At 48.1% G+C, this 25,421-nt stretch overlaps 2 protein-coding genes across 2 annotated transcripts; both read right to left on the reverse strand.

The window, feature by feature from the left end:
• Positions 1–11,016: 11,016 nt before the first annotated feature.
• F5J12DRAFT_867441 (uncharacterized protein) lies at positions 11,017–11,790 on the reverse strand. Its single transcript, XM_051747062.1, has 3 exons — positions 11,727–11,790; positions 11,126–11,668; positions 11,017–11,049 (listed from the first exon to the last, which is right to left on the reverse strand). Exons 1-2 carry the CDS (start codon positions 11,758–11,760, stop codon positions 11,448–11,450), a joined length of 255 nt encoding a protein of 84 aa, XP_051594619.1. The 5' UTR covers positions 11,761–11,790; the 3' UTR covers positions 11,017–11,049; positions 11,126–11,447.
• Positions 11,574–12,815, reverse strand: F5J12DRAFT_559651 (sulfate transporter). Its single transcript, XM_051740049.1, has 8 exons — positions 12,582–12,815; positions 12,477–12,523; positions 12,304–12,391; positions 12,203–12,235; positions 12,043–12,143; positions 11,898–11,977; positions 11,727–11,813; positions 11,574–11,668 (listed from the first exon to the last, which is right to left on the reverse strand). The coding sequence occupies exons 1-7, from the start codon at positions 12,611–12,613 to the stop codon at positions 11,808–11,810; spliced, it is 387 nt and encodes a 128-aa protein (XP_051594620.1). The 5' UTR covers positions 12,614–12,815; the 3' UTR covers positions 11,574–11,668; positions 11,727–11,807.
• Positions 12,816–25,421: the final 12,606 nt, after the last annotated feature.

Genomic DNA, 25,421 nt, shown 5'->3' on the forward strand with positions numbered 1-25,421 from the left:
TAAAGCCTTTGGCTACCAAACAAGCCTTGTACCTCTCAATTTCACCAGTCGACCCTCGCTTGATCTTGTAGACCCATTTTGAGTCAATCAGTTTATGGCCAGGGGGCAGGGCAACTTCCTCATACAGTCTGATGGACTTAAAGGTCTGTAATTCATCAATCATCGCAGCGTACCACTGATCTGCATTGGTGTGTCACATTGCATCGTTGAATGAGTGAGGTTCATTGTCATGTGTTGTGGATGCTTTGTAAGCCATTTCCTCATTCATCTCAGCCACCTCAGCCTCGCTGTTGCCACACACATGCTCTCGCTCTCGAGCGACTTTGTCGACGGGGCTTCCACCCTCACTCTCTGCACCTGAACCCTCTGGCGCCACAAGCTGTTGACTAGGTAAGGTTGTCCTGTCATAGGAATTGATGAAAAAGCAATAATCATCATCTCTAGGTGGCGCTTTTTGTGTTCTGGTGGACCTGTGGGTCTCTCGAGGCAGAATTGGAGTTGGATAGGGCTGCAGGGGTGTCACTTTATGCATGGTAGGTTTTGGTGTCATCCTAGCTTGCTTTACTGATGGTTTTGAGGCCATTTCAAGCGCTTTTTTAGGACTCTGGCTGCTGCCTGGCATGTTACCCTCTGAGTGCTGTGGGGAATGATCTACCTTTGATCCTGAGTTATCAGGTGTGTCGTTTGACTTGATTTCGACCTCATGGACAACATCTTCACTCTCTCCCTCACTAGACTCAAGATCCCCATCATCAGACTCCATGTGAGCACAGCCTTCCATGCCTGAAGCCCTGATGGTATCCAGGTGCAACATATTGCCCTTTTGGGCATTCCCTCTTATGTCTGCTGGTTTACTAACCATGCCTGCAGGATCTTCTTCTATCCAGACGCGATCTAGGCCCGCTGCTGTGCTTCCCTCATCAAATACTACATCCCAGGATTCAAAGACATGACCAGTGGGCTGGTGTAAGCATAGGTATGCTTTCTTGTTCTCTGCAAAGCCCAGATGAATGCATTCTAAGGACTTTGCATCCAGCTTCTTTCTTTTTTCCTCAGGTATATGTATGTGTGCGGTGCAGCCAAAGGTTTGGATATGGGCCAGCAATGGCTTAATCCCTGTAAAGGCTTCATATGGTGTGACATCCTTGGAGATAGCACAGGTTGGTGATCAGTTGATTAGGTAGGCTGCATACTGGATAGCATCTCCCCAATATTTATTTGGCAGTCCAGCATCTTTTAGCATTGCCTGCGCACTTTCAACAAGTGTGCGGTTCATCTGCTCAGCAATGCCATTCTCCTGTGGGGTATAGGCATTCATCTTCTCATGGTGGACCCCTTTTGACTTGAGGTAGGCCTTGAACTCATCTGAGCCATACTCCCCACCTCCGTCACTCCGAAAATAATTTGCTTTTTCGCCAGTCTCGACCTCAGCTCAAGCGAGGTAGTCTTTCACTGAGGGGTAGACTTCGTCCTTGGATTTTATTAGTTTAACCACAAGGTGGTGTGAGCAAGCATCAATGAAGGTTACGAAGTAGCAGTGTCCAGTTCGGGCTGTAGTCTCCATGGGGCCACATACATCAGAGTATGTGCAGTAGAGTACTGTTGGGCTTTCAATGTTTGACCTGATGGGTATCACCTTACGGTGTTGCTTCCCTTCAAGGCAAGGTTGGCATACAGAGTTTGAGTGCTCAGTGCCAGTAAGCTCCATGCCTTCAACCATTCCCGCTTTAACCAGTTTAAGCACAGATTTTGTACTTGCATGCCCAAGTCATCGATGCCACAAGTCAAGTGTGGCTACAGACTTTGGTGCTGCAGCTGTGAGAGCTGGGAAAGTAAGGGTAGGGTCAAGTAGTGGAGATGGTCCTTGTACGACAAGTGCTCCATGACTTGGAGAGTGAGTCCTTGCTGCAAGGATGTAGAGTGAGCCCTGACGATGGCCCACACCTACAGTGTCTGTACCATCAGTGATTGAGCATGTTCCACCTGTGAAGGTGACCTGGACATTTCTAGTGGCAAGGTATGCCACCAAGAGGAGGTTTGCGCTGAGATCTGGAACAAAATAGACCTTCTGTAGTAGGATTCTACTGGTCTTCCCATTTGGAAGATCCATACAAAGTTCAATCTGTCCAATGGCAGTAGCAGGAATTGTGCTCCCATTTCCAACGACTACAGGCTGTGGGGGTGAGAGCATCTTTAGCAAAGTGAACCATTTCTGCTGACAGCACATATTCACAGAGGCACCGGAGTCAATGACGCAGTGCATGTGTAGATTCTTGCCATTGTCAGTGGCCATGAAGAGCTGTAGGGCACTGTCTTCAACAGGTGAGATGCATGTGACTTTAGCAACAAGTTTGTCCTCCTTAGGCTTATCCTTTTCAGCCTGTGATGGGGACTTGGCTGCCTCATCAGCCTTCTTCTTGTAGCAGTCATCTTCGACATGGTTCATCTTCTTGCAATAGCCACAAGCCTTTTTCTTGTCATTCCTCTTTCCCTTTTTGTTAGGCATCTTTGTTACAAGGGCAGTTTGTGCCAAAGAGGTGCAGTGAGACTTTTCTTCTATCAAGACTTGGGAAATGACAGAGTCTGGAGTTAGTTTCTCATTGGACGACATGAGTATAGTGCAAAGGGTTGAGTATGAAGTTGGAAGGGAGATGACCATGGCTATGGCAACAAGAGAGTCTTCAAGGGGCTGTCCCAGAGACTTTAGGATTGTTGCCTTCTGCCACATGGCATTAAGCTGCGTCTCCATCGAGACATCATCTGCTAGGATACCATGAAATAGTTCACCTATAAGGTAGGCTATCATTTGTTTCCCTTTGCCTTCATAGCACTCACATAGCTTTTTCCAGACTTCTGCTGCTGTCATGGCATGCAGAACACCACTAAGTGGGTCATCCTTTAGAGTAAGTGTGATTTGAGCCCTTGCTTCTTTATCCTTGTAGTGCCAGTCTGCACATGCAACTGGATCAGCTGCTGCATCAGGTGCCTTCAACTTTCCTTCTACGAGCTCCCAAAGTCCACAGACATCTAGGATCATCATAATTCGGTACTTCCACATCTGGAAGTTCAAACCATTGTCTTTGAGGGATGGTATGTCATAGAGTCAACTGGAGGCTTGAGTAGCTTTACCTGAAGGTGTAGTAGAGGTTACTGTTGAGGCAGAAACCAGGACCTTTGAGGGACTGGAAGTGGATGCTGACAGACCAGACATAGTAGACACTTTGTACCAGACTTGACGTGTTCAATTTTCCTAGGATTAGAACTCACAGGTGGGGCTCATAACCTTTTGGAGGATGACACACTGCAGGATTGTCAAGTCTATGGAGAGGAATATACTCAGACTTCAAGTTGGTTGAAGCTAAACAATGAACTACCTATGGAGAGGAATATACTGTAGGTAGGTAAGTAAGTGTTCCAATATAATGAATGGAAGGAGTCCCACCTCAGACTTCAAGTTGGTTGAAGCTGAGGTGCAGTAAGGAAAAAATAAACTGCTAAGTGTCCGCTTTTGGATTACATAATGCTGTGCTCAGTGAACCACAACTAAGGTAAAGGTGATAAACTCCAACAACTTGTTTAATCAATAATGCAGTAAAATAAAACCTATTGCAGCAATTTCCTTTTTTGTAAGGTGCTCATTCGAACACTGAGGGTGCCAGTGGTGTCTGTCCCTACACAAGATATCACTGGGGATCAACAGTATGGTAGACTATTTCACTGCTCTGCCATTGTCATTTGAATGATTGACCATCCATGGCAGGATTACCCCAGTGATCACTCACTGTATATGAGGGTGTCAGGCAGCAACTGCATTGGAATCTGCTGCAATAGCCTTGAGCCCAAAATGAATTGCACCCTTAGCCCCTGTCCAACTGACTCCAGTCCATGTGCAGGGCACAAGAAAGGTAAATCCAGCTCTGGACATCTTCCCATTCTAAGCCATTGACTCCTTCTGACTATCCATGTTCTTGCAAGTCCCCAGTCTCTGCCTCCTTCTCAACCCAATTTAATTGTAAACACCATCACTGCAGGTACTTCTTCACTGCTCACATCTCCCTTATACAATGTGCCATCAACTGCCTTGTCAGTGAACTGACTTCTGGAACCTCTCCAAGCTCGATGCAGCCAATGATGGCAACATGGCCAGTACACTATTACAATGCCAATTTACCCTGCCAAGATGAAGTCCCTCATGTGTTTGCAGTCATTAGCAAGAGGTTTGTAGGTGGGGCCACTCAAGGATTGTGCAGTGCACAGCTACTACATTAACAGAAATCATCAACATCTATTTATGTATATGTGCAAACAAAACCTCTGAGAATGGTGCTGAGCTGATGTGCTGTAGCTGATGATGCTTACAGTACTCCTAGTGGCTCAGCTGTCACTACAACATTGGTTACAAGTGCAATGTTGGTTGAAGTGAGATAGCAAGTGAGGAAAAATGTTCAATTTATGCTTGATATTGCTGTGGCACACATGTGAAACAATCATACAATTTGTGCTCAATTTGCATTCCTTTTGTGTTTGCCACCCTGTTTATCATTTGGTAAGGTATCTGCCTAGTAGATAGTATGATGGTATGTATAATTTCATAAAGGTTATTTACCTGCAGATAATTATGGGAAATTAAACTATTGACAAGCTCACAAATTGAAATGAAATTCAAGTATTGCTCCTGCATTGTTCACACAACCCCACAGACAAAAATTGAGCTTTGAATCGGATTTTACACTGTGATAATATGAGAACTAGGATGAAACTTAGCCATACTTCATACCAGCCACATTCTTATGCAAATTTCACAGTTTATATCAATAGTGGCACTCAAGGTGGCTTTGGAAGTGCTCTGGAAGTGCTCTGGAAGTGGCAAATTCGAGAGCAATGCTATGACAGAGTTTGAAAATTATGCCTCCCTATTGATGACACCCTCGAGAGTCTGCTCACCTGCAGTCACTCTCATCAAAACCCATGGCTTCATCAAGTGGACAAGCTTGTCGAGGAAGGCCTTCTGTAACTGCAACTACTGGTGGTGGATCATCCTCACAAGTACCTGAGAGTGGGAGTAAAGGGAAGGGCCCAGCATCCAACAAGCAGCTGGTGGCTGACTCCTTGATGGAAAGTACCCAGCCAAAAAACATCAATTGGGATACTCCTTGTACTGAAATACTTGTCCAGTGGCTTCTTAGCCATCCTGCTAACTGCAGGATTCTTTTCAGCAACAAAAACTCAGGCAACTTACCCCCATCATTATCATCTACTTTGACTGAGAGACTGGTGGGCTACAACAAGAAGGAGGTCCAAGCAATGATTGCCCAAGCCATTTTCAAGGATGACAGTGTCTACAAGGACATGTACACAGCAAGTGCTGCCAAGTTTCAAGTCAGTGTGGGCAACCATCTCAATACATGAGTCTCCAATCATCTGATAAACCCAGGATTCACTAATGATCATCTAGGCTGAAAGCAAGCTATCGAAAGTGCCATGCATGATTCAAACAGCCAGGGGAAGGCATCATACCTGGCCATCCAAAATTTGTCAACCTTCATGGTATGTTACATGACTGATGTACAAGAATGCAGGGGCTTATATGTACATACAGATGTCATTCTCAACAGTTTTCCTTCATATGATGACTTACATTCCATTTGGCAGGGGAACCCATTGTTCAATCCCAAGCCCTTCAACTCCAAGCCAAACAAAAACCATGCAAAGGGCTTCTTAGTGGTTATCCAAAACAAGACACTTGGTATGAAGAACATTTTGGGTTCCAGGGCTGAGATTGCAGGTGATTGCATGGGTGTGGGGGGGACAGTGGGGGAACTTGAGAAAGCTGAGCAGGACATGCCATCTCAAGCTAGTGGTGAAGTCACTAATGAGGGTGAAGAAGATGGTGGAGCTGGGTTTGATGAGGCAATGCCAGGGTTTGGGGATGAGCAGACTGGTGGTGATGAGTACCCTGACATCAACATGGACTCTGCATCTGTGCAGGGTGATGAGGTATGTTCATGTTCATTCAGAGCAATGTTAATGAAATTTTACTGATAAGTTATTGCTAGTTACAATGGCCTTCAATGCCAAGTGACACTCATTTCCCCTCTAGGTTCTCCCTCCTGCAAAGGGGCCATATGCCCTCATCAGACAGCTGAATTGCCTTCTCTCAGTCTTCACCATATCTTCACCCTCCTCCTTCATCTGCAAGTATTGCCTCTATGACAACATCTGACTCCTCTGGTAGCTCTTCCCAAAAACCTAACCAGTCCCTCTGGGACTCATCATCAAAGACAAGTTTGATGCTAACTAAATGTGGCAAGTCTCAGCATCAAGACTCATCAACTTGAGTCACAAAGCTGAGTTGTTAGTGGATTCTTCTTCTTCTGGGAAGACTAAATGCTATATGATCAAGATGGAATATCTTCATAGGAAGGAGGAATTGATGAAAGAGCAGGTGGAAATGGCAACTAAGATGGAATTGGAGTTGGAGGTGAAGAAACTTGACATCCAGCTGATGAAGGCCCAGGAGATCACCTTCAACAGTGAGGCAGAGACACTTTGCCTCAAAATCAAGCTTTCAAAACTCATGAAGGCCGATTCAGATGCAACCCCTCCCACTGCATAGGTTTATCTTGTTGTGGCCAAGTTTTTACCCATGCTTCCCCACTGTATCCATCTCCAGCATGTTCCCACTATGTATTCATGTCATATTCATGTTTCCGCTATTCTCTTGCAAGATGTACATATGGTGAATGTATTTTTTTCATCTTGCTAATACTACTGTCTCCCACAACTGCCATTAATGGGTTTGTTCCCATCTGAGATGTTGAAACAACTGATCCAATAGCTTTGCTCGAAATCACTGACCAATAGTCTCCACAGCCTCCACCACAGCAATTCCATCCCCATCATCAAGGCCACTTCCTTTGTTAACTGCCCAATCAGTTGAATGCTCAATTGTATTGTCCATTTCCTCCTCAAACTGGATGATCATGTTGTGTAGGATGATGCAACAAAGCACCCAGTAAATCATGACTCTCATATCTTTCTCTGTCCAGATTTTCAGGCACACTTCACAGAGGCTTTGAAAGCACCCTTTCAAGGTGGCAAATGCATGCTCAACTTGTACATGGATCTTCCAAAGCTGTCAGCCCATGTACTGTGGCAAAACTAGGTGTGTACCTTTGAAAGGTACTTGTTATACACATTCTGATCTCAAGATAATCTCCCACCTTTAGGTTTTTTGAAGGGGACAACACACCACATCTCTGATGGGTATGCACTGTCTGCCCACATCCAATGATCACATGGAATCAACTGCATAGGGTTTGAAGTGATGTGAGTCCCCTGGAAGGCCCATGCATCATGGATGCTTCCCAGATGTCCAAGTCTGTAGTCCACAACAAGAAGATTGTGCAGCAACACAATAAGCTATCTTGGTAAGTTTCTTCTGCTGTTCACACTCAGTGTTTGAGTACACACCTGGCGGTTCAATGAGTACCTAGATTTTCTATCATAGAACATTTCCCCAAAGATATGTGGTTTCTCAAAGAAGGGAATACTCGAACCATCAGCAGCAAACACACCATTCCTCCAGGCTGAACAGGTGCATGACTCAGTGAAAACCCACACTCTTTCCATCTCCTGCAAGTCTTCAGATGGAATATTGATGAATCTATCATGCTCATCCAGTATAGCTACCATCACACAGTTTGTACAATTGACAACTGAGCCAACACTAACACTGGCCCACTGCACTACATCCTCAGGCAATGCCACATTTCCATAATGCCCTGCATGGAAAAGGAAGATCACCAACTGGACTGTGACTGCCAGCTGACAGTTTTCAGAATTTCTTTGGAATATTGCATGTCCACTAATCTGATCCAGAATGCAATCAAAAATTGGTGGGTCTACATGAAGGTGCTTTCGAAACAGGTGGGGCTGATGATCTGTGAAATGTTCAAGGAGGCACAGCTGAGATGCCTGCATCATTGGCATCTCAGGTCTCTTAAGGATATGCACATGCTCTACTTCATCTCTGAGAGCCATGATTGCATTTAGCAGCCAAGCATAATGCCCATCATGCTCAGCTGTGGAGTCTGTGTCATCAGAGGTGCTGGATTCAAAATCTGACAGGATCAGAGTGACTGGCAACAGTGGAGTGATGAAGAAGAGAGTTGTGGGGGAGCTGGAGCCTGAACTCAGCAACGTTGACATAGATTCCAAGCTGCTACCATCAACTCCACATCATGCATTTTCAAGCCTTGCTATCACAACATGAAGGCTAGTCTTGTCCAGCTGTTTGAGCAGATCTTGGCAGACAGATTTCTGGGGCATCTGGTAGCTCTTGGATGATGGGTAGATGTTTATTGATCATGTACAATGCATTAATACAAGTTTGATATGTTATTTGACATGTATCTTCCAGGATAAGTAACTACCATGTATTGCTAGTCAAGCAGTGCCACAGGGCCTGGCATGTCAGAGTCAAATTTTATAGCAGCAGTGGCACAATTCCAGAGCAATTCCAAAGCCACCTTGAGTGCCACTAATTTGTACTTCAGAATACTGGTGCAGAGAACCTTATATTCCTGTGGTGTCATTATGCCTCATTCTGTTCTCCCACTTGGTACCATAGGCTGATTGCATAACAGCATCAGGAAAATAACACTCTACTATTTTTGACTTTTTGTGACTAATGTGACTTTTTGGGAAGGAATCTACTATCATTACCCATGTCCTGCAGGCATGGCTGCACTTTTCTTGCTGATTTTGGTCTTGTTCAAACCACCTAATTCACGGCTTTCAATAGATACCACATACATTCAAATTGATGGAGATTCCAAAGAGATATTGTGATTTTTCTCTCAGACAGTGTGCATCACACCAATGGCTCAATATCTCTGAATTTTCAGACATTTTCTAGTCTTCTTGGCTTAGATATATCATCACTTAGTTGTCTCAATAGACTCTGTTCTCTTTTCATTCTTCAAAATGCTGTATATGGTCAAAAAAAAAGTACAGATAGTAGGTTCCTTCCCAAAAAGTCACAAATAGTCACAATAGTCACAAAAAAGTCAAAGAAAGTCACAAAAAGGTCAAAAATAGTAAAGTGTTGATTTCCTGATGAGGCTTCTCCAATGACGAAACCACTCTACACCTCGTCGCATCCTCACTCACCTACGTGTGTCTGGTGACATACGCGAGAATACCATCCAGTTGTCCAATTTGCCTTTTCCTTCCCGTGGGCGATCGTGCGTCCTCCAGGAACCGCCATTTACGTCCGATCATTGGCCACACGGACAGCGTGCACGAGTGCGAGACTTCGATTCTGATCACGCCCACCCCGTCCCTCTCTCCTCCCTCTGAATCGGTGGCTTTTCTTCCTTACGATGGTCAGGATGGAGATGGGCCTGCCGGAGATCTAGATTTTATTTCCCATCTGCAAATTGCGTCCTTAGATACTGCTTCTGCCTCTGCCTCAGATTTCCCTGCTCTTTCCCCTACTTGGAGTCGTCTCAAGAGACGGGGACGTCACAAAAGATGCTCTCTACCTCCTCACACGAGGATACATCGTTTGAATCTCCCTTATTCACACCATCAGGCCTATCTTTCCTACTCACTCGAAAACTGACATCGCCTAGCGATGGAAGTATGCCAACGATTGTCGAACACTCACGATCATCGTCTCTCACAACTGGGGGGTCCCTCCCTGACGAGCCTCGCTATAGAAGGAGGGACGAGATCGCTGCCCGGGAAAGTGGTATTTTCCCAATACAAGAGCAAGAAGGAGCACTACCGCGTACGCCATCTGAAGCGGCGCCCTCATTGCCTCGGCACACCGTCATCGCCCATCGCGATCCCCCCTCCAGTCTGGGTCCTCCCGAGAAAACTGTTCTCACGGGTTTGGGTGCCAGATTGCATCACGTATTTGAAATCGACGTCGATATTTGCGATGTGGCAAAAATAGCCATTTCCTCTGTTCCTGCAGTCATTTTTGGTGCCCTTTTGAACATCTTGGATGGTCTCTCCTGTGAGGGATTCTTTCTGCGTCCTTCCTATTCTCTTCATGGACATTTCCGCAGATGGAATGATAATGTTTCCTGCTTCCAGTGTTTTCACTAGCTTGGGTGGAATGGGCGTATCGCTATTTTTCGTCTCGTGAGTACGAGCTTTCCTTTGCTAGTGTCGATGGTATGGCATTCCGACACCACCATCCGACTCGAATCCCGGTTCCACCGCTTTTTTGCTTTCTCGAGAATATGGGCACAAAATTCAGGGGATGGCTTGACACTTGAAACTGAATTCATTTCCAGAGCAGTGACTTCCCTATTCATCTACTCGTTCGGCGGAAGTCAGTTCGCAGGTGCGAATGGGAGTAACATGATCGAGACAGTCGTATGTCCATAACCTTCTCACAATTTCCAATCTGATCCCGCTTCCGATGTCCGAATACTGTGCTTCCTATTGCCCAAATTTCCTGTGAGGGCAGCCGTTTTTCCATATCATCGCATCGACAATAGAGAGAGATCGGGAAAGAGCACGTGCGTGAAGTGATCGCAACAACGCTTATTGCATTTCCCTTGTCCTCTGTTTTGACAGGTAAGTAAATTTGTCAAACCATAACGCACTTCATCTTGTCTCGATGATGGAGCCTGCGTACCAATAGTTGGCGCGGATGATGTACGGACTGACGTTCCTCCTGCTGGGATACCTACTCTCGGTTTCATCATCGGATTCTTCCCGAGACATATCCTCGTCGGGTGCATAGGTGGAGTTGGCGTGTCCCTTATTTTGACAGAGTGAGCAAAACTCGGATTGACTGGGGCACTTATATTCGGATCCATATCTAATTCTGCCACGTCCGTCGATATGTTAGATTGACAGATAGCACACGTCTGCCCTCCGATGCGCTCGATCCACCTACGTGGGACACCCTTCGATATTTAACGACGAACACACATGCACTTGGACAGTGGATCCCGCCTTTGGCCCTAGCTATCCTGATGAGGGTTATTACATCCCGGTGGAAGCATCAACTCGTGTTTCCAATCTGTGAGTACAGCTTATTTTCTTTCCGGCTGTCAAGTTACTCATACTGCTCATACCCAATCTTTTTTTCGGACAATAGATTTCTTGGTGATGCCGGTGGTGTTTTATGTGATAGTCATCGCTACAGGTCTCGATCTAGACATGTTACGAAGAGACGGATGGCTATTCGATTCTGCAGGAACGACTGGGTCCGAAGGTTGGTATGGGTTCTACACCCATTTCGGCCAACAGGTCTGCCATCAGGGCATTCACTCGCTGGTAAGGAATGGTAGGCCACAGGGGGCCAAAGCTAGATCGTCAAACTACGCTAGAATAGTGCAACATAGGGTAGAACCACCCTCACACACTTAAATTCAGACTTAAAAAAAGTCTACGACTATGAACTGTAAAGGGTTGGTTCGTCAGTCCGGATCCTCAGCAATACTCCGTAACTTTTCCTCAACGCGCACGATCGTTCCAAAGAAAAGGAAACCTTGTAGTTGGATAATGTGTGTTTGTTTCGAGACTTCGTGGATGTAGGCCCTGTATGCAGCAGGACGGCGGACAGTGGACATGATTGCGCTGCCAGGGTAGCATGCTTGAATATTCCGCCGCCGCGAGTTCTGTACGACAAAGAAAACACCTTTGCAAGGAATGAACGATACATGCTGGGATCATAGTTAAATGAAAAGAAAACTCACAACTGACAATTATCCCGAACAGCACGCCAATCATGAAATGCCACAGTCATCGTCACCATGATGCTCACGATGGTCACATACTCAGTCCTGCAATGAAATCGGTGTCAGCATCACCCGTTCCCCCTCCACCTTGCGGAAAAGGAAAGAAAATGTTGCCACGCACCAACTCACGCGATACTTTGTATCCCACAGTGTCCCCTCGACAAGGTCAATTCCAAGCGCAAAAATTAATGCACCGACGACGACGAACGCTATCACAGGCAAGTGAACGGACCCTTAAACGAGATTTGAGAACTCAAGTGAGGTGACGACGTACGGATGTATGCAACTGGTGCCGTGCCGACCAGCGGGATGAGAAGGGTCACAAGAGCAAGCATTAACCCTGCGATTCTATTTCCTCCTCCGACACGGTAGAACCTATCGAACGACAAGCTTCGCGTGAGTGTCCAGTACAGAAAAATGCAGGGAACAATTACATCAACGTATTGACGTAGACAAGATAGTTGGGCCTACAAATGGAGCGAATTTGTCAGAATGACCTGGCAACATCACACTACGAGGAAAGAGACGAGCATACACAGAACCCAGAAATCCAGAAATCGAATTCGGCGATCCATACCCGACGAGTTCCTTGTTTGTGTCGATATCTTGATTCAACGAAATGGCTACTCATGATTCCACCACCGACCCAATCGCCCTCATTATATCAGCGACTTATCATGAAACAACCAGACCGTAAATTAGACTCACACAAAGCGGGGACGTTGAGGGGCGGATGCAAAATATTAAAAAACAACCTATCCCGAGAAAACCCTTCTGGCCCTGTTGATCTCAAGTCTATGATGTGACACTTACAGTGCTAACTGCGTCGGCAACGTATTCCACATTGGTATCCACTTAATCAAGCCGTGGTCTCCAGGCACAGCAAAATCAAAAACTCGAGAAATACACAATTTTATGACGAGAGACAGACTCGCCCCCCATCAGTCCGCTGTTCCCGCTGGCTGTTTTAGACACTCTGCCTTTATGGTGAGGATATGGTAGGAGTTTCAATATCGACAGCAAGATATACCGCGCCGACTTTTAGGATCGCATAGAGGACAACGATGGCCATCGGAAACTGTGGCAAGAAAAGAGGTACAATATCATCGGGACAAACAGATAAAGCATCTTTCAAGTACTGCGCGAATTGGTTGGAAGCGGCGTCGAGTCCAGCATAGCTATATACCACTCTTCCATCACATTCAACGGCGACGTTTTCTGGACGGGCAAGGGCACGACGTGCCAGCAGATCGTAAACGAAAGAGTAACGTGCAGGGTTCTCCGGCTCCGCTAAACTGTTGATTTTGACGACAGAGGGGGTTCCTGCGTGAACGCATGCTCGTTCGCTGTCATCATATTGACTTCCACACCAGACAATGAGGCGTTAACGAGGAATTGTTCAAATGCAAGAACGAGGTGGTCGAGCGTATACTGCATATCTTGCACGTCAGAACCGCCGGGAACGAACCTCAATGTGAAGGTGGGGTGTATGAGAGTGTCAGGTGCGGGGGCGTGTCGTATGAGCGGAAATGCGATCACTGAGCTAAGGAGAATAGCGAGAATGCAGGCTCCTCTAGAATCTCTGCAACAGAGTGGATTCCCTCGTTTATCACGCTCTTGGTAACTTCCCAGGTGGCCGAAGCACGAATGGCATCTGGAGCAAGTGGCAGGGACAACTGCTCTCGAGGATAGAGAATCGAGGAGAACCAAACCCGTCGAGGGACGAGAACGATCCCTGGCAGTACCGGTAACATTGTTCTTTAGTGGTAAATCTCGAAGACGTTAGATGACACGCCCTCGGCGGTGAGGATACCCTCGGTTCCGGCATGCTCTGACAGCACCACAGCCCAAGCATACAGCAGAGTCAATCGAATATCCACGTGCTTCATTCGTCCCAGACCAAGATGCTCGAAATCTGTGTGTGTTTCCGTGACTCAAATGGAAGCAGATGCTGAAGGTGCACGAACACATTTAGTGAGAGGGACCGAGCCGAAGTCTGACAACAGGGTGTACCAGTAGCGTTCAGAATCTGCGTATAACTGGCTAGTTATCATATTACACCCAGATGGTGGGACGGGGGAGACAGCAGAGGAAGAGGAGCAACACCAGTCAATGTAGTGAAGAATGCATAGAAGAGAAGAGTTGTCAGAGAGCAGAGGACTTGCAGATAAAACAAGGTGAAATGACCCATTATGAACATCGCCGAGGATATACATTCAAGTAACGTTGCAAGGGGTTCATTCGAAAATGCCATCGACAACATCGTGAAATCGCTGTTCGACGTTTGATGAGGTGAATACGATATTATCGCCACCCCTCCAAGTGGTGTTATAAGATGAACTCCCATGCGGAAAATTGTATAACCGGTATTCTACGAGAGAAGGGCAGGAGCTGAATCGTCGCGCAACATGCCAATCTTGCTCACAGAGTATCCACTATATGAAAAAAGGCTATGGGTGGCAATGATTTGTCTAGTAGATGATATGAAGGTCAACAACTAGATCCCAGTGCCCTCGAGACGCTGCACAAAGTATGGGCAATTTTCCGTATGTGCATAGGCGAGTGGGGAAGGGATCACTGAGCTTGTGTTCAACGCCTTCAGTTGGGAAGGAAACAGTTTGGACTTTGCAGTCGCTAGTTAATAGCACTCAGACTTGCTCGGTTCCCTGTTTTGTGTGAAGGAAAACGTCCGAGAAGCCTGAGGCCGCCGCCGCCGCCACGATCATGGAGCTGCCAAGAGTGCACATGCATGCTGTGTCACCGGATATACCGTGTCAAAAATTGGGGTGGTAGCGATGGTGTGACAGGGGGAGTTCTTGATGCTGGGTCATGATGAGCGCACTTGCTAACCCAAATTCATATCTTGGTAGAATAGCCATGGGGAAGGGAAGTGTAACCGCTAGCCAAGTAAGTTGAGGCGTTTGTCATGGATGTATGCATTAATGATGCGACGCGTGCGCCGTCTTGAACGACGAGCGTGTTGTCGTCCCCATAGAATCAAGCCATCGATGCGATGGACTCGGAGAGACTCTTCAAATCTGTGGATTGCAAGTACGGATGGGGCGGGTACGGGTGACCGTTCTGGACGATGAAAAAGGGTCATAATTTCACCGATGGCGACCTTCTAGACTTCCGACGATGAACTGGGTGCCACCATTTGTGGTTCATGCGACAAGAAGGGATATTTCAGCCGTTCACAATACCCGTTACACATGCAACTAGTGGGCTGCGGAAGACTTCACATTGCTGCGTTATATGAAAGTGACCTGCAGGTCATTCCATACGACTGAACGTAATTCGCAACAAAACATGCTGCATTGAGGTGGGTATGAAGGAAGTACTCTCACCTGACTGCCTAAGTCAGCTTAGCCAGTTACAACGCACGTTGCCCTCGCCACACATGACCTCCAACCACGTTACTAACTAACTCTGTCCATCTAGTCCTTCGAGTCTGTCAGAGCAACTCCTTTTCTAGCAGAAAGCATGAATTCACTGTACTCGGGTATGCGTACTTAGATTGCACTCACCGATCGAAATCATTTCATAAAATAGGGGCCGATAGGCACGCGTGATCCGAACGAATGAGAAATGCTATATGCACGTTGCAAGGAGGTTCAAAGACGACCCACCTTCGGCACCGCGATAAGCGTGAAAAGTGAAGAAGGTCGACACGTTCCGACACTGATGACACTAAGGGAATATCCGTGGCCGGAACAACAGCCGAATGTTCAGGCCCGTTCGAACCCGATCGCTGACGGATATTGGGCGGAAGTTACACCTCGAGGTCACGGCCTACATACTCTCTGGCCCGAAGTTATGCAGGGCCGAACTGAAATGCGTGTGAATGGTAGTCAATTAGCTGCACATGCGCATGCGCTGGTCAGTGCTGCATGAGATCGTAGGCGGATCGGAGGACAAGCACACTGTCTTCGTCGTACACCCATGAGGTATAATATTGCCCGCGCATACCGGCCAGGGCCTACTCGGTGGATCGTTGTCTGATCTGTAGACATATGCGCCAGTCAGTACTACACGAGACCGAAGGTGGATGGGAAAGCGAGCACGCTGGGTTCGTCGTGTACCCATGAGGTGTGATATTATCCGCATATAGCGGTCCGTGCTTACTGGATGGCTCGTCGTCTGACCTGCCATCACTATTATCGTGTTCTTGTATCTCAGTAACGAGGAAAACTGACCTGTTCCTGAGCGAATCGCTTCGCCAGAATTACATAGGCATACACGTCACCATGTACTAGCGGAGCTGGCACAGGTGCCGATGCGCTTAAATGGGTCCTCCGACTTCTTGGGCGGTTGAAGGCGCGCTTGACTAGGAGCTTGTGGCTCAGATTGATGCGGGCGCATCACCGCCTTTCGACAGAGCAGCCGACCCTGACAATGGAAAACATTCTGATGGGCCGAACGGTGAGACCCCGAGGGTGGCTTCCAGCATTCCCTCAGTCACAGCCTTATTCGCAGCACTATGCGACTCCAAGCATCGGGAGTTACGATAACCCCAATGTATTCGGTGGTTTCGTTCTCTTCTCAAGTTGTAGCCCAAAGAACCCGATCAGCCATCGGGAAATCAGTTCTGAGCACGTGTACTCCAAATTCGGATGGGTGATGCTGATTGGCCGGACAATTGCAACAACCTACATACTGAGGTCGAACTTCGGGTGTTTTTCCAGCAACAATAGTCGCGCCGACGTTTCTGCTCCCAGGTCTCAGTACCATGCTTGATACATCATGTGCAGCACTTACCGTATTGAGGGGTGTCGGAATCGTTGCCAGGGACGACAGAGTGAGAGCGCTCGTGGAGCGTGTATGACGTCACTGATCACGACACTAGAGACTGCGGGAGGAGGTGCGAGAGACTGATATTTGTGGAGGAATTTACCCCGTTTGGACCACAGCCTCAACGAGCGGAGAAAGAGGGAAGTTCTGTAGTACATTATCATCGATAAGACGCCGCCACCGCCGCGATCATGGAGTACTGTCAAGAGTGCACATGCATGCTGTGTCACTGGATTTACCGTGTCAAAAATTGGGGTGATAGCGACGGGGTGACTCGGGGTGGAGAGTTCTTGATGCTGGGTCATCAGGAGTGCACCTATTAACCCAAACCTCCACCCTCTCGAAATCGCGGCATGGTAGAATAGCCGCGGGGAGGGCGGTGTAGTAGGCCAAGTAAGTTTAGGTTTCTGCCATGTATGTATACATTAATGATGCAACGCACGCGCCGTCTTGAACGACGAGCGCATTGTCGTCCCCATAGAATGAAGTCGCATCGATGCGATGGACTCGGAGAGTGTCTTCAAATCTGTGGATTGCAAGTACAGATGAGGCGGGTACGGGTGGACCGTTCTGGACGACGAAATTCTCCATCGATCAGAATTTAGAAAGCATGTCGGCTAAAAGAATGATGCCCGCTCCAAACTGGGGTGCCAATGGCTTCTATTTCCCACTTTAGGCTTGCCCTGTCGTATAAAAACAAATGTCGTCTGAGATACGGTGAGCTTCTCCCCCTTATCCTGTGCTCTCACCATGTCGGAGAGCGTACAGGAGTCGAAGCGTCACCATGAACACCATTCCCACCTGGACGCAAAGACTAGGGTTGTATCGTGCGTCGTTCACTCCTCGTTCGTCCTCCACCTTTTCACCCGATAAGTACAGCAACCTCGATGCCAAGTTGGCCAATCCACTACGAGGGGTTCCATACGAAACTCTCATGAACGAGGTCGAGATATTCGCTCAGGAGAGGGGCCTTTCACATATACTTCCTGAACTGAAAAAGGGGGCTCTTGTAGCACAAAATGCGGATGGTCAGTGTGACTTGAATTTCGTCCCTCGGTCTGTCTCATACCCCTGCCAGCCTACAGGCAGTACGACATGTTTACAGACGAAGATAAGAAGTTTCTGGAGGACGAGGTTACCCACAAATGGAGACAAACAGGGACCCTGTACTACGTGCGCACTCCACATTTCGACTTGCACACATGGAGTACACCTTTGACGCGCGTTCTCCCATACTTACGTAGATGGTTGTCATGTCTTCCCTGGCTGCCGCAGTACAAGGCATGGATGAGGCTGTCATTAACGGGGCCCAACTTTTTTATCCGTCACAATTTGGAATGGATACCACGACTTGTGTGTACTTTGCGTCTATATATGTCTGCTTACACCACTCTCATCATACGCATCAGCGCGTGGCAGTTGGTTACTTGGCGTCGTTAACTCTGCGCCTTATCTGTACGTTATCATTAGCCTCCAAATATCTTCCTTGCCATCACTGATTCCCACACACTAGTTGCTGCGCAACCGTGTCATGTTGGCTAACCCACCCCATGAATCAATGGCTTGGGCGAAAAAAAACGATTTTTGTTACTTGCTTAATCTCGTTCCTCACTTGTATATGGTCAGCATTGACAAATACCTGGTGGCATCTTTTCATCGCGAGGTTCTTCCTCGGTTTCGGCATCGGTCCCAAATCTGCGACCGTCCCCGTCTATGCCGCTGAATGTGCGCCGGCTCCAATCCGTGGTGCACTTGTCATGATGTGGCAAATGTGGACAGCATTTGGTATCGGACTCGGCGACATCATTGATCTAGCATTCTACTTCATTCCCGACTCAGGAGGTATCAAAGGCCTCAACTGGCGGTTAATGCTTGCCTCTGCGGGTATCCCGGGTTTGATCGTTTGCTTGCAAGTTTTATATGCACCCGAATCTCCTCGTTGGCTAATTGGCAAGGGTCGATACGAGGAAGCCTTCAATGAACTCTGTCGCTTGCGTTTTTCACGTGTTCAAGCTGCCCGCGACCTGTACTATATCCATATCCTGCTCGAAGCAGAGAACGAGATGAAGAAGGGTAGAAACCGTGTCGTGGAGATGTTTACTATTCCCCGTAACAGGAACGCAGCGCTCGCAAGTTGGATTGTCATGTTTGGCCAACAATTCTGTGGGGTAAACGTGATCGGTTAGTTTACCTTCTTGCCTAGAGGCATATCGTAGTCTGATCCGCTCTCGCAGCGTACTACTCGTCGAACATCTTCTCCCAGTCTGGTTTCTCGGATACTTCTGCTCTCGCAGCAACGGTTGGTTTCGGAGTTTTGAACTGGTTATTCGCGCTCCCAGCAGTCTTTACCGTATGTCTTCTCTTTCTACGGTGTCCGTACTGTAGTTCACCCATCCCAGATCGACACGTTCGGGCGTCGTAACTTGCTCTTGTTCACCTTCCCGTGTATGGCGATTTGTCTCCTGATAACTGGCTTCTCTTTCTGGGATACCGTCAGGGAAGGACGAATTGCTGGGGTAGCGGTTGGCATCTGTATGTGAACTGCTTGTTTTGCTCAGTACAACTGTCGCTTACATTCTTCCAGATCTTTTCGCCATCTTCTACTCACCCGGCGAAGGGCCTGTTCCATTCACCTATTCCGCCGAAGCATTCCCACTCTACATCCGTGACATTGGCATGTCCTTTGCAACCGCCACGACTTGGTTCTGGAACTTTGTCTTGTCCATCACGTGGCCGTCTCTGGTGCTTGCGTTCAAGCCCCAAGGTGCATTCGGATGGTACGCAGCGTGGTGCATGGTACTCTGGTTCCTCATCCTCCTCTTCGTACGCGAGACGAAGGGTAAGACGCTCGAGGAACTGGATCAGGTGTTCTCAGTGCCCGCTCGTGTCCATGCTGCGTATGGGCTCAGACAGATCCCGTATGGGATTAAGAAGTTCATACTGTTCCAAAACCCGACACCGGAGCAGCTTTACCAGCCAGAGTCGGAGAGTGAGGAGAGCATTAAGGAAGGAGATGGTGCTGGAAAGGAGGCTCACCGAAGTGCAGCCGCGGAGCCATAGGAAGCCCCGTGTGATTCTTCATTGCTTCACTCGTTAATCTTTTATCCGAGTCCACGCGGTTCTCTGGAACATCTATTACGCACCTTTTATGTCTTACGTGGTGATACTGATAGGCAGGCTTGTTTTGTTTGGTACATACATAATTGAGTACATACGTACACGTGTACTTCTGAACGTGCGTGTATCCCTTTAGTCATTAACCTTCCAAAATCCTCGGCTGTGGGAAGGACACCATAAGACCTTAGGAAAAGGTTCAGTTACAATGTTGTATGTTTCGACGTACCGTCACAAGGGTACTTCTAATGCCATTCCAGGAGACACGCACGAGACTCATCAAGTCTTTTCACGAGTGCCGATGACAACGACATACTCTTACGCTGTACATGTTGCCCCCACCAGAATCAGGGAGTTGTACGTTGTAACATATAACCAACCATTTTGCCAGAACTAGTGGTTCAAGCCCGGGAGAAAGATGCTGCATTTCGTATCTAGTGAGTGAGTTGTGCGATTTTGTATTCACAATATCTGGTGATTGAGGAATGAAAAAGTCCCATCGAAGGAGAGCCGAGGCTTCCGCGGAACGAGACCTAATGGAATACTTGAACGGTGCCTGGTGACTATGCACCTACCATCATAAGGCGAAAACCAGGGCTCCAAGCAGCCAGCAGCGGTGTAAAGTTTCAGAGAGTGTTTCCTTCGAAATCTACTCTCGACTCCCTTCTTAACGCACTTGGAGATATCGAATATGGGAACCTTGATACATGCTCGCTGATGCCTGCATCAAGCGAAATGGAGACTGTCAGTTGTCTCACCTTACATCGCAACTCCAACAGTGTCGCGTGCATTCATCACAGGACAGAAAGTGATACTAACTTGCACCATTCCACAGGACAAAATTGGCTCGAACTCCAAAATGTGGTCAGGACGACCCGCCCGCTAAGAGGCATGAGTGTCAAATGAGACTCTTCTTCGATATCCCCATCCCGAGGGCTTGAGGTCCGGTCGGCCTTCGAAAGGAAAATAAGTGTCAGAAACGAAACTTCAGAAGCACCTCAGTCGCCCAGCTACTTCAACAGCTGCGGAATACGAGCATTATGTTTCGGCCGCTGTTCGTCCGCTGGCTTGCTATGCTATGCTGTGACAAGCATCGCCAACTGGTGCTGCGCAGATGGTGGCAGCCCATGAAAAAATTCCCGCAAATATTTACGGTTCGGCTCCCTAGTATAGCAGCGCATCGACTGGGACCCAAACCTTAGCGTAATGCAACTCCAACAATCTCGGCTGAATGAAAGTCGTCAGGCGACGGATCTCAGCCCTTGCATCGTCCTCGAATTGAAGCTTCAAATTGCAATTTTCCGTCACTTATATTGTGCGGGGTCGCAGACAACGTAGGGGATCGTGACTGTTGTGGTGACAGAGGAGGTGCTGGGGGGGCAATATTTCTGAAACATGATCATTAACTGTTGTATGCCATTGGTGGGAGTGTCCTACTACTGCCTGGCCCCTGCGTTTGACTCTTACTGGTCTCGACCAGGAGGTGTGAGAATCGGGGCGGGGTACAGCTTCCCCATTGCAGATCTCGCAAGAGGAAGGTACGACTTCTGGTCGTTCCAGATTCCCGCCACGTATGAATTGTCGATAGTGCGTCATCTTCAGCGTCGCAGTGTTTCGCCTGCTGTGCTGGCCTAAAATTTCACCTTCTACTATGCATACCTCTTATTACTTTGCTTGTGTTATCGCGCTGCCTAAATGACCTGATCAAATACCACACGTTAGTCGACAGCCGTGTTAATTGTCGGCAAGGTTGAATGCCCCTTTTGAAACCATCCTGCCGATGACACCACACCAATGCTCAGGGAGCTTAACAATTGAGACTGAGCAAGGCTTGCCAGCCGCTGCCACCTTACATCTATAAATATCTTTGTCACTTCTCAACTACAACGTACAAAGAAGATGTTTACATAGGACAGATTTTCAACATGGGCAGGTATTCCCTCATCACCTGCACTCCTACAAATTAATCCCTGCCAGGAGCAGACTGGCAGCACTCAAAGTTTCGCGCGACTAGTACCACCCAAATCCCCTTCTGGGCCCACCAAAATCCTGACCATCAACTCTGCCATCTCAGCGGACTTCCACGCTCGGAAAATTTTCGCGATTTCCGACCCGATCGTTGTCTTGTCCACGGTCGGGTCCCCCCAATGTATCTTCACCCCTAACACCCCCCGAACATACGTATAAAGCATCCCTGTTCGACCGAGCAACTTCCCTCCAGCATCAGGGGATTTTGCATAACCTGCCCTGGTTTCCACGAAAATTTGGCGGGAGTGCCTGGTGAGTGATATGCGCCACTGGTTGATGGCTTTGAGAGGTACGTCCATGGTGGCGGTCTCATCATTTAGGAGGGATATAAGCGTGGACGCAAGGTCACCCATTACATGCTCGAAACGGGTCGTGGAATCCTGATCGGTAGACCCGTTCAAGAGCACGATCAGACGATTGTTGAGGCGTGTGAAGAAATCGTCGTCAAATCGTACGCCGGGGAGGTGCACGGCAGTCTCGGTGCGAAGTACGGAAAAGAGCTTGCTACGGAATGTCGCCTCGATGGTCCGGAGATCAGCTGCCTGGCAGAGAGCGAAGAGGTGGGTTGACATCAACTACAGGACTATGAGTATCGCCAGCACGAACACTCAGTAGGGACGTAATAAGACTTGCCATAAAACAAAGCTTGACCGCTTCGAGAGTGTAGCGTCCGCTTATCAAAGCGAGAGAGTTGATAGACCTATTATGAGTATGTCAGTGCACATCACCTGCAGTCTACACTTAAGATACAGAACTGGTTATGCATCTCAGCAGAAACAACGTGCGTGCTAACAGGATTGGCAAGGTACGCGATCTCTAAAAGAACGATTAACGAGGGACAATACTGTTTTACCCGTTCTCAACCCACCAGAGAGGTAGGCAGCGGCAGCAACATCCGCCCCCTTCAGACTATAGTCGACACTAGGTTCGCCAACTGCGAGGTTGGGAGGCAACCCACAGTTCGTGGAGTGGTTCAGCAATTCGGTGAGCTGAGCAAACATCAACTTGGCTTGGGACAGAATATCAATTCCGTGTGTCCCCAGAGGCGATCAGAGCTTACCTATATGGTGCACTACTAATCGCAATTTCTCTGTTGCCTGGGATGTGTGAATAAAAGACAACTCTCAAAGGAAAAAATGCCTACAGAAGTCACGGCCATAGCCATAAAGTTCGCACCATGATGTATGTATTCTGTCTGCACGTCGACAATGGGGTTGTCTGTTGTCGAATTCAGCTCTACATCCAGGATTTTCTGCGCGACAAGCAGGTCCTCAAGCTGCGGTCCGAGCCACTGTGGAACGGAACGCAGACAATATCTGTCCTGTCGTAGCGTCGCCTCAGGGTCAGATTCGACATGATGAGGTCGTGCGAGTTGGGATGGCAGGAGAACACGACGGATGTTGGCTGCAGCCTCGATCTGGCCTGGGTGCGGGCGGGTAGCTTCGTGCAGGTATGGAGTGAATGGTTCCTGGAACCCCTTGAGCACCTCGACCGCTAACATGGTATTTGAGTACAACTAAATCTCAAAGCCAAAACGAAACTGGATTACCGAAGGCAGACAAAACCTGGGAAGCGACACCGATGATATGGCAGTCATGCATCCCCAAACATGCAACTGCACTGGAAGCACCCGTGCCGTTTATTAGTGAAAGGCCTTCCTTAGCGATGAACTCGATGGGCTGCAACCCGATCTTTTGCAGAATAGTGGGAGAATCGTACACCCTGCGTTCCGCGCTACGTGCGATATAAGTGCAAAACTACAGTGACGAGGACTCAAACAAGACTTACCCTTGACCATACCATGCATAGTTGTCAGGATGACCAGTCAAGACGCCGGATATGTACGCAAGAGGACCTAGATCTCCAGATGCACTTATACTTTGACGGAGCGGAACACAAGGTGCGACGTCATGAAGCAGTAATTTGTATAGACCCTCGATGACGATCCATCGCGTTCCAGATTGGGCACGGATGAGAGAATTAAGTCGAACGAACATCACACCACGGATCCAATCCTGAGGGAACAATAGATCCTGTTCCTCAGGAGTGAGAACTTGTCCGTTTTTAAAAGAGGGAACGATGCCCGCTTGGCAGAGTGCGATGAGCGCCTTCTGCAGAAGCGCAGTTTGCTTGGTCCGCGTTGTCGCTGAAATATACGAGTTCGGAGAATGAGGATCAGTTTATACGGCAAAAGGGAGCAAAAGGGTCACCAAACTCACCGCTCCCTCCGAAGCCGGTAGTGATCCCGTACTGGCTTTGTTCACCTGAAGCCAGCTTTGCGACGACCGCGACTGCTTTCGCAATATTTTGCTGCTTTTCCGGGGAGCAGTCAATACGGGGGGCATGAGCATGGCTGCAATAATTAGCCAGGCTTAGATAGCGACGCTGAGATTTCTGTAGGGACTAACCGAGAGACAGCCACTACTGCGGGCACATCGACACTATGGCCGTCGATGACCGCAGTTTTCTGACCATGAGTATGTGACCGAACTGATTCTAGGTGCTGCTTGACACAAGACAAGTGAGTAGACATGGTGCCGACTACTGGAAGCGTGGAGAACATAAGCCAGAATGGAGGTCCACATTATATATGTTCAAGAAGTGCAACCCTCCTGGACGGTCTTGTGGACGCCGTACAAGTAACGCAATGCTCCGGATGGCCTTGTGGACGCCGCACAAGTAACGCAATGCCCCCGGAGGGTCTTAAGAACGCCGTTAGGCGGGTCTGCAAAATGTTTGTCCCCCGAGTTTTCACATGCTCGGTATCGACTCAATTGACCGCACGACTTGTCAATGGGGCTGACACACGCAATTTTGTCATCTGGCCCGCTCCTGTTTGACTACCGGTGGCTCGTGCGCTATAATTGTCTTGCTTGCGAGATAAGCGCAGCAGAATTCGAAAGAAGGGAAACTGCTTGATTACGAAGTGATACTGACTTGCAAACCATTCCACAGGAAAAAATGGCTTGAAGTCCAAAATATTATCAGAATAATTGACCTACCGAGAAGCGTATATCTTACGTGGGATGTTCCTTCGATATCTATGCCGCATGAGGTTTGATCAGTCTTTGGAAGGAAAGTAGACATTAGAAACGAGGCTTCATAAGCACTTGAGCTGCGGAATGCACATTATTTTTGGGTCGTTATTGGCCGGCTTTGCTATGCTGCGGCAAGCATCGCCAACTCGTTCTGCGTGGATCGTGGCAGCCCATGGCAAGATTACCGCAAACATTTGCGGTATAGCTTCCCAGTGAGCATGCATGGCACTGCATCGACTGGGACCCAAATCGTAGGCCAACGGAACTCCAATGATCTCGGCTGAATAACAGCCATCAAACGAAGAAATTCGGCAAAAGAATGAAACAACACACCCAGCTCAATTCTACAAGCAGTCAGTTTGAATTGCCAGTCTCGACGTCCAATGAAGTGAAGTCGTCCTTCATGATTGACACTGGGGAAATCAGCATTCAAAGATCAGAATGGGCAGGACGCGTTAAAACTCACCAGCCGAAGTCGCCAGTTCGGTACATCCTAAACTCTTTCCTGAATGGATCCGTCATGAACAACTGCGCAGTAGCCTCCGGGTAGCCTAAGCTCACAGTCGGACCGGACACGAATATCTCCCCTACGCGCCAACCGGAACAAACTTCATGTCGGAATCCAAAACGTACAATCGTGTCTGTCCTCCAATGTTGAACCCCAAGGGGGTCTCGTTTGATG

This window comes from Pisolithus orientalis (genome assembly GCF_024613125.1).
Source record: "Pisolithus orientalis strain OTSU chromosome Unknown F5J12scaffold_86, whole genome shotgun sequence".
NCBI classification, from domain to species: domain Eukaryota; kingdom Fungi; phylum Basidiomycota; class Agaricomycetes; order Boletales; family Pisolithaceae; genus Pisolithus; species Pisolithus orientalis.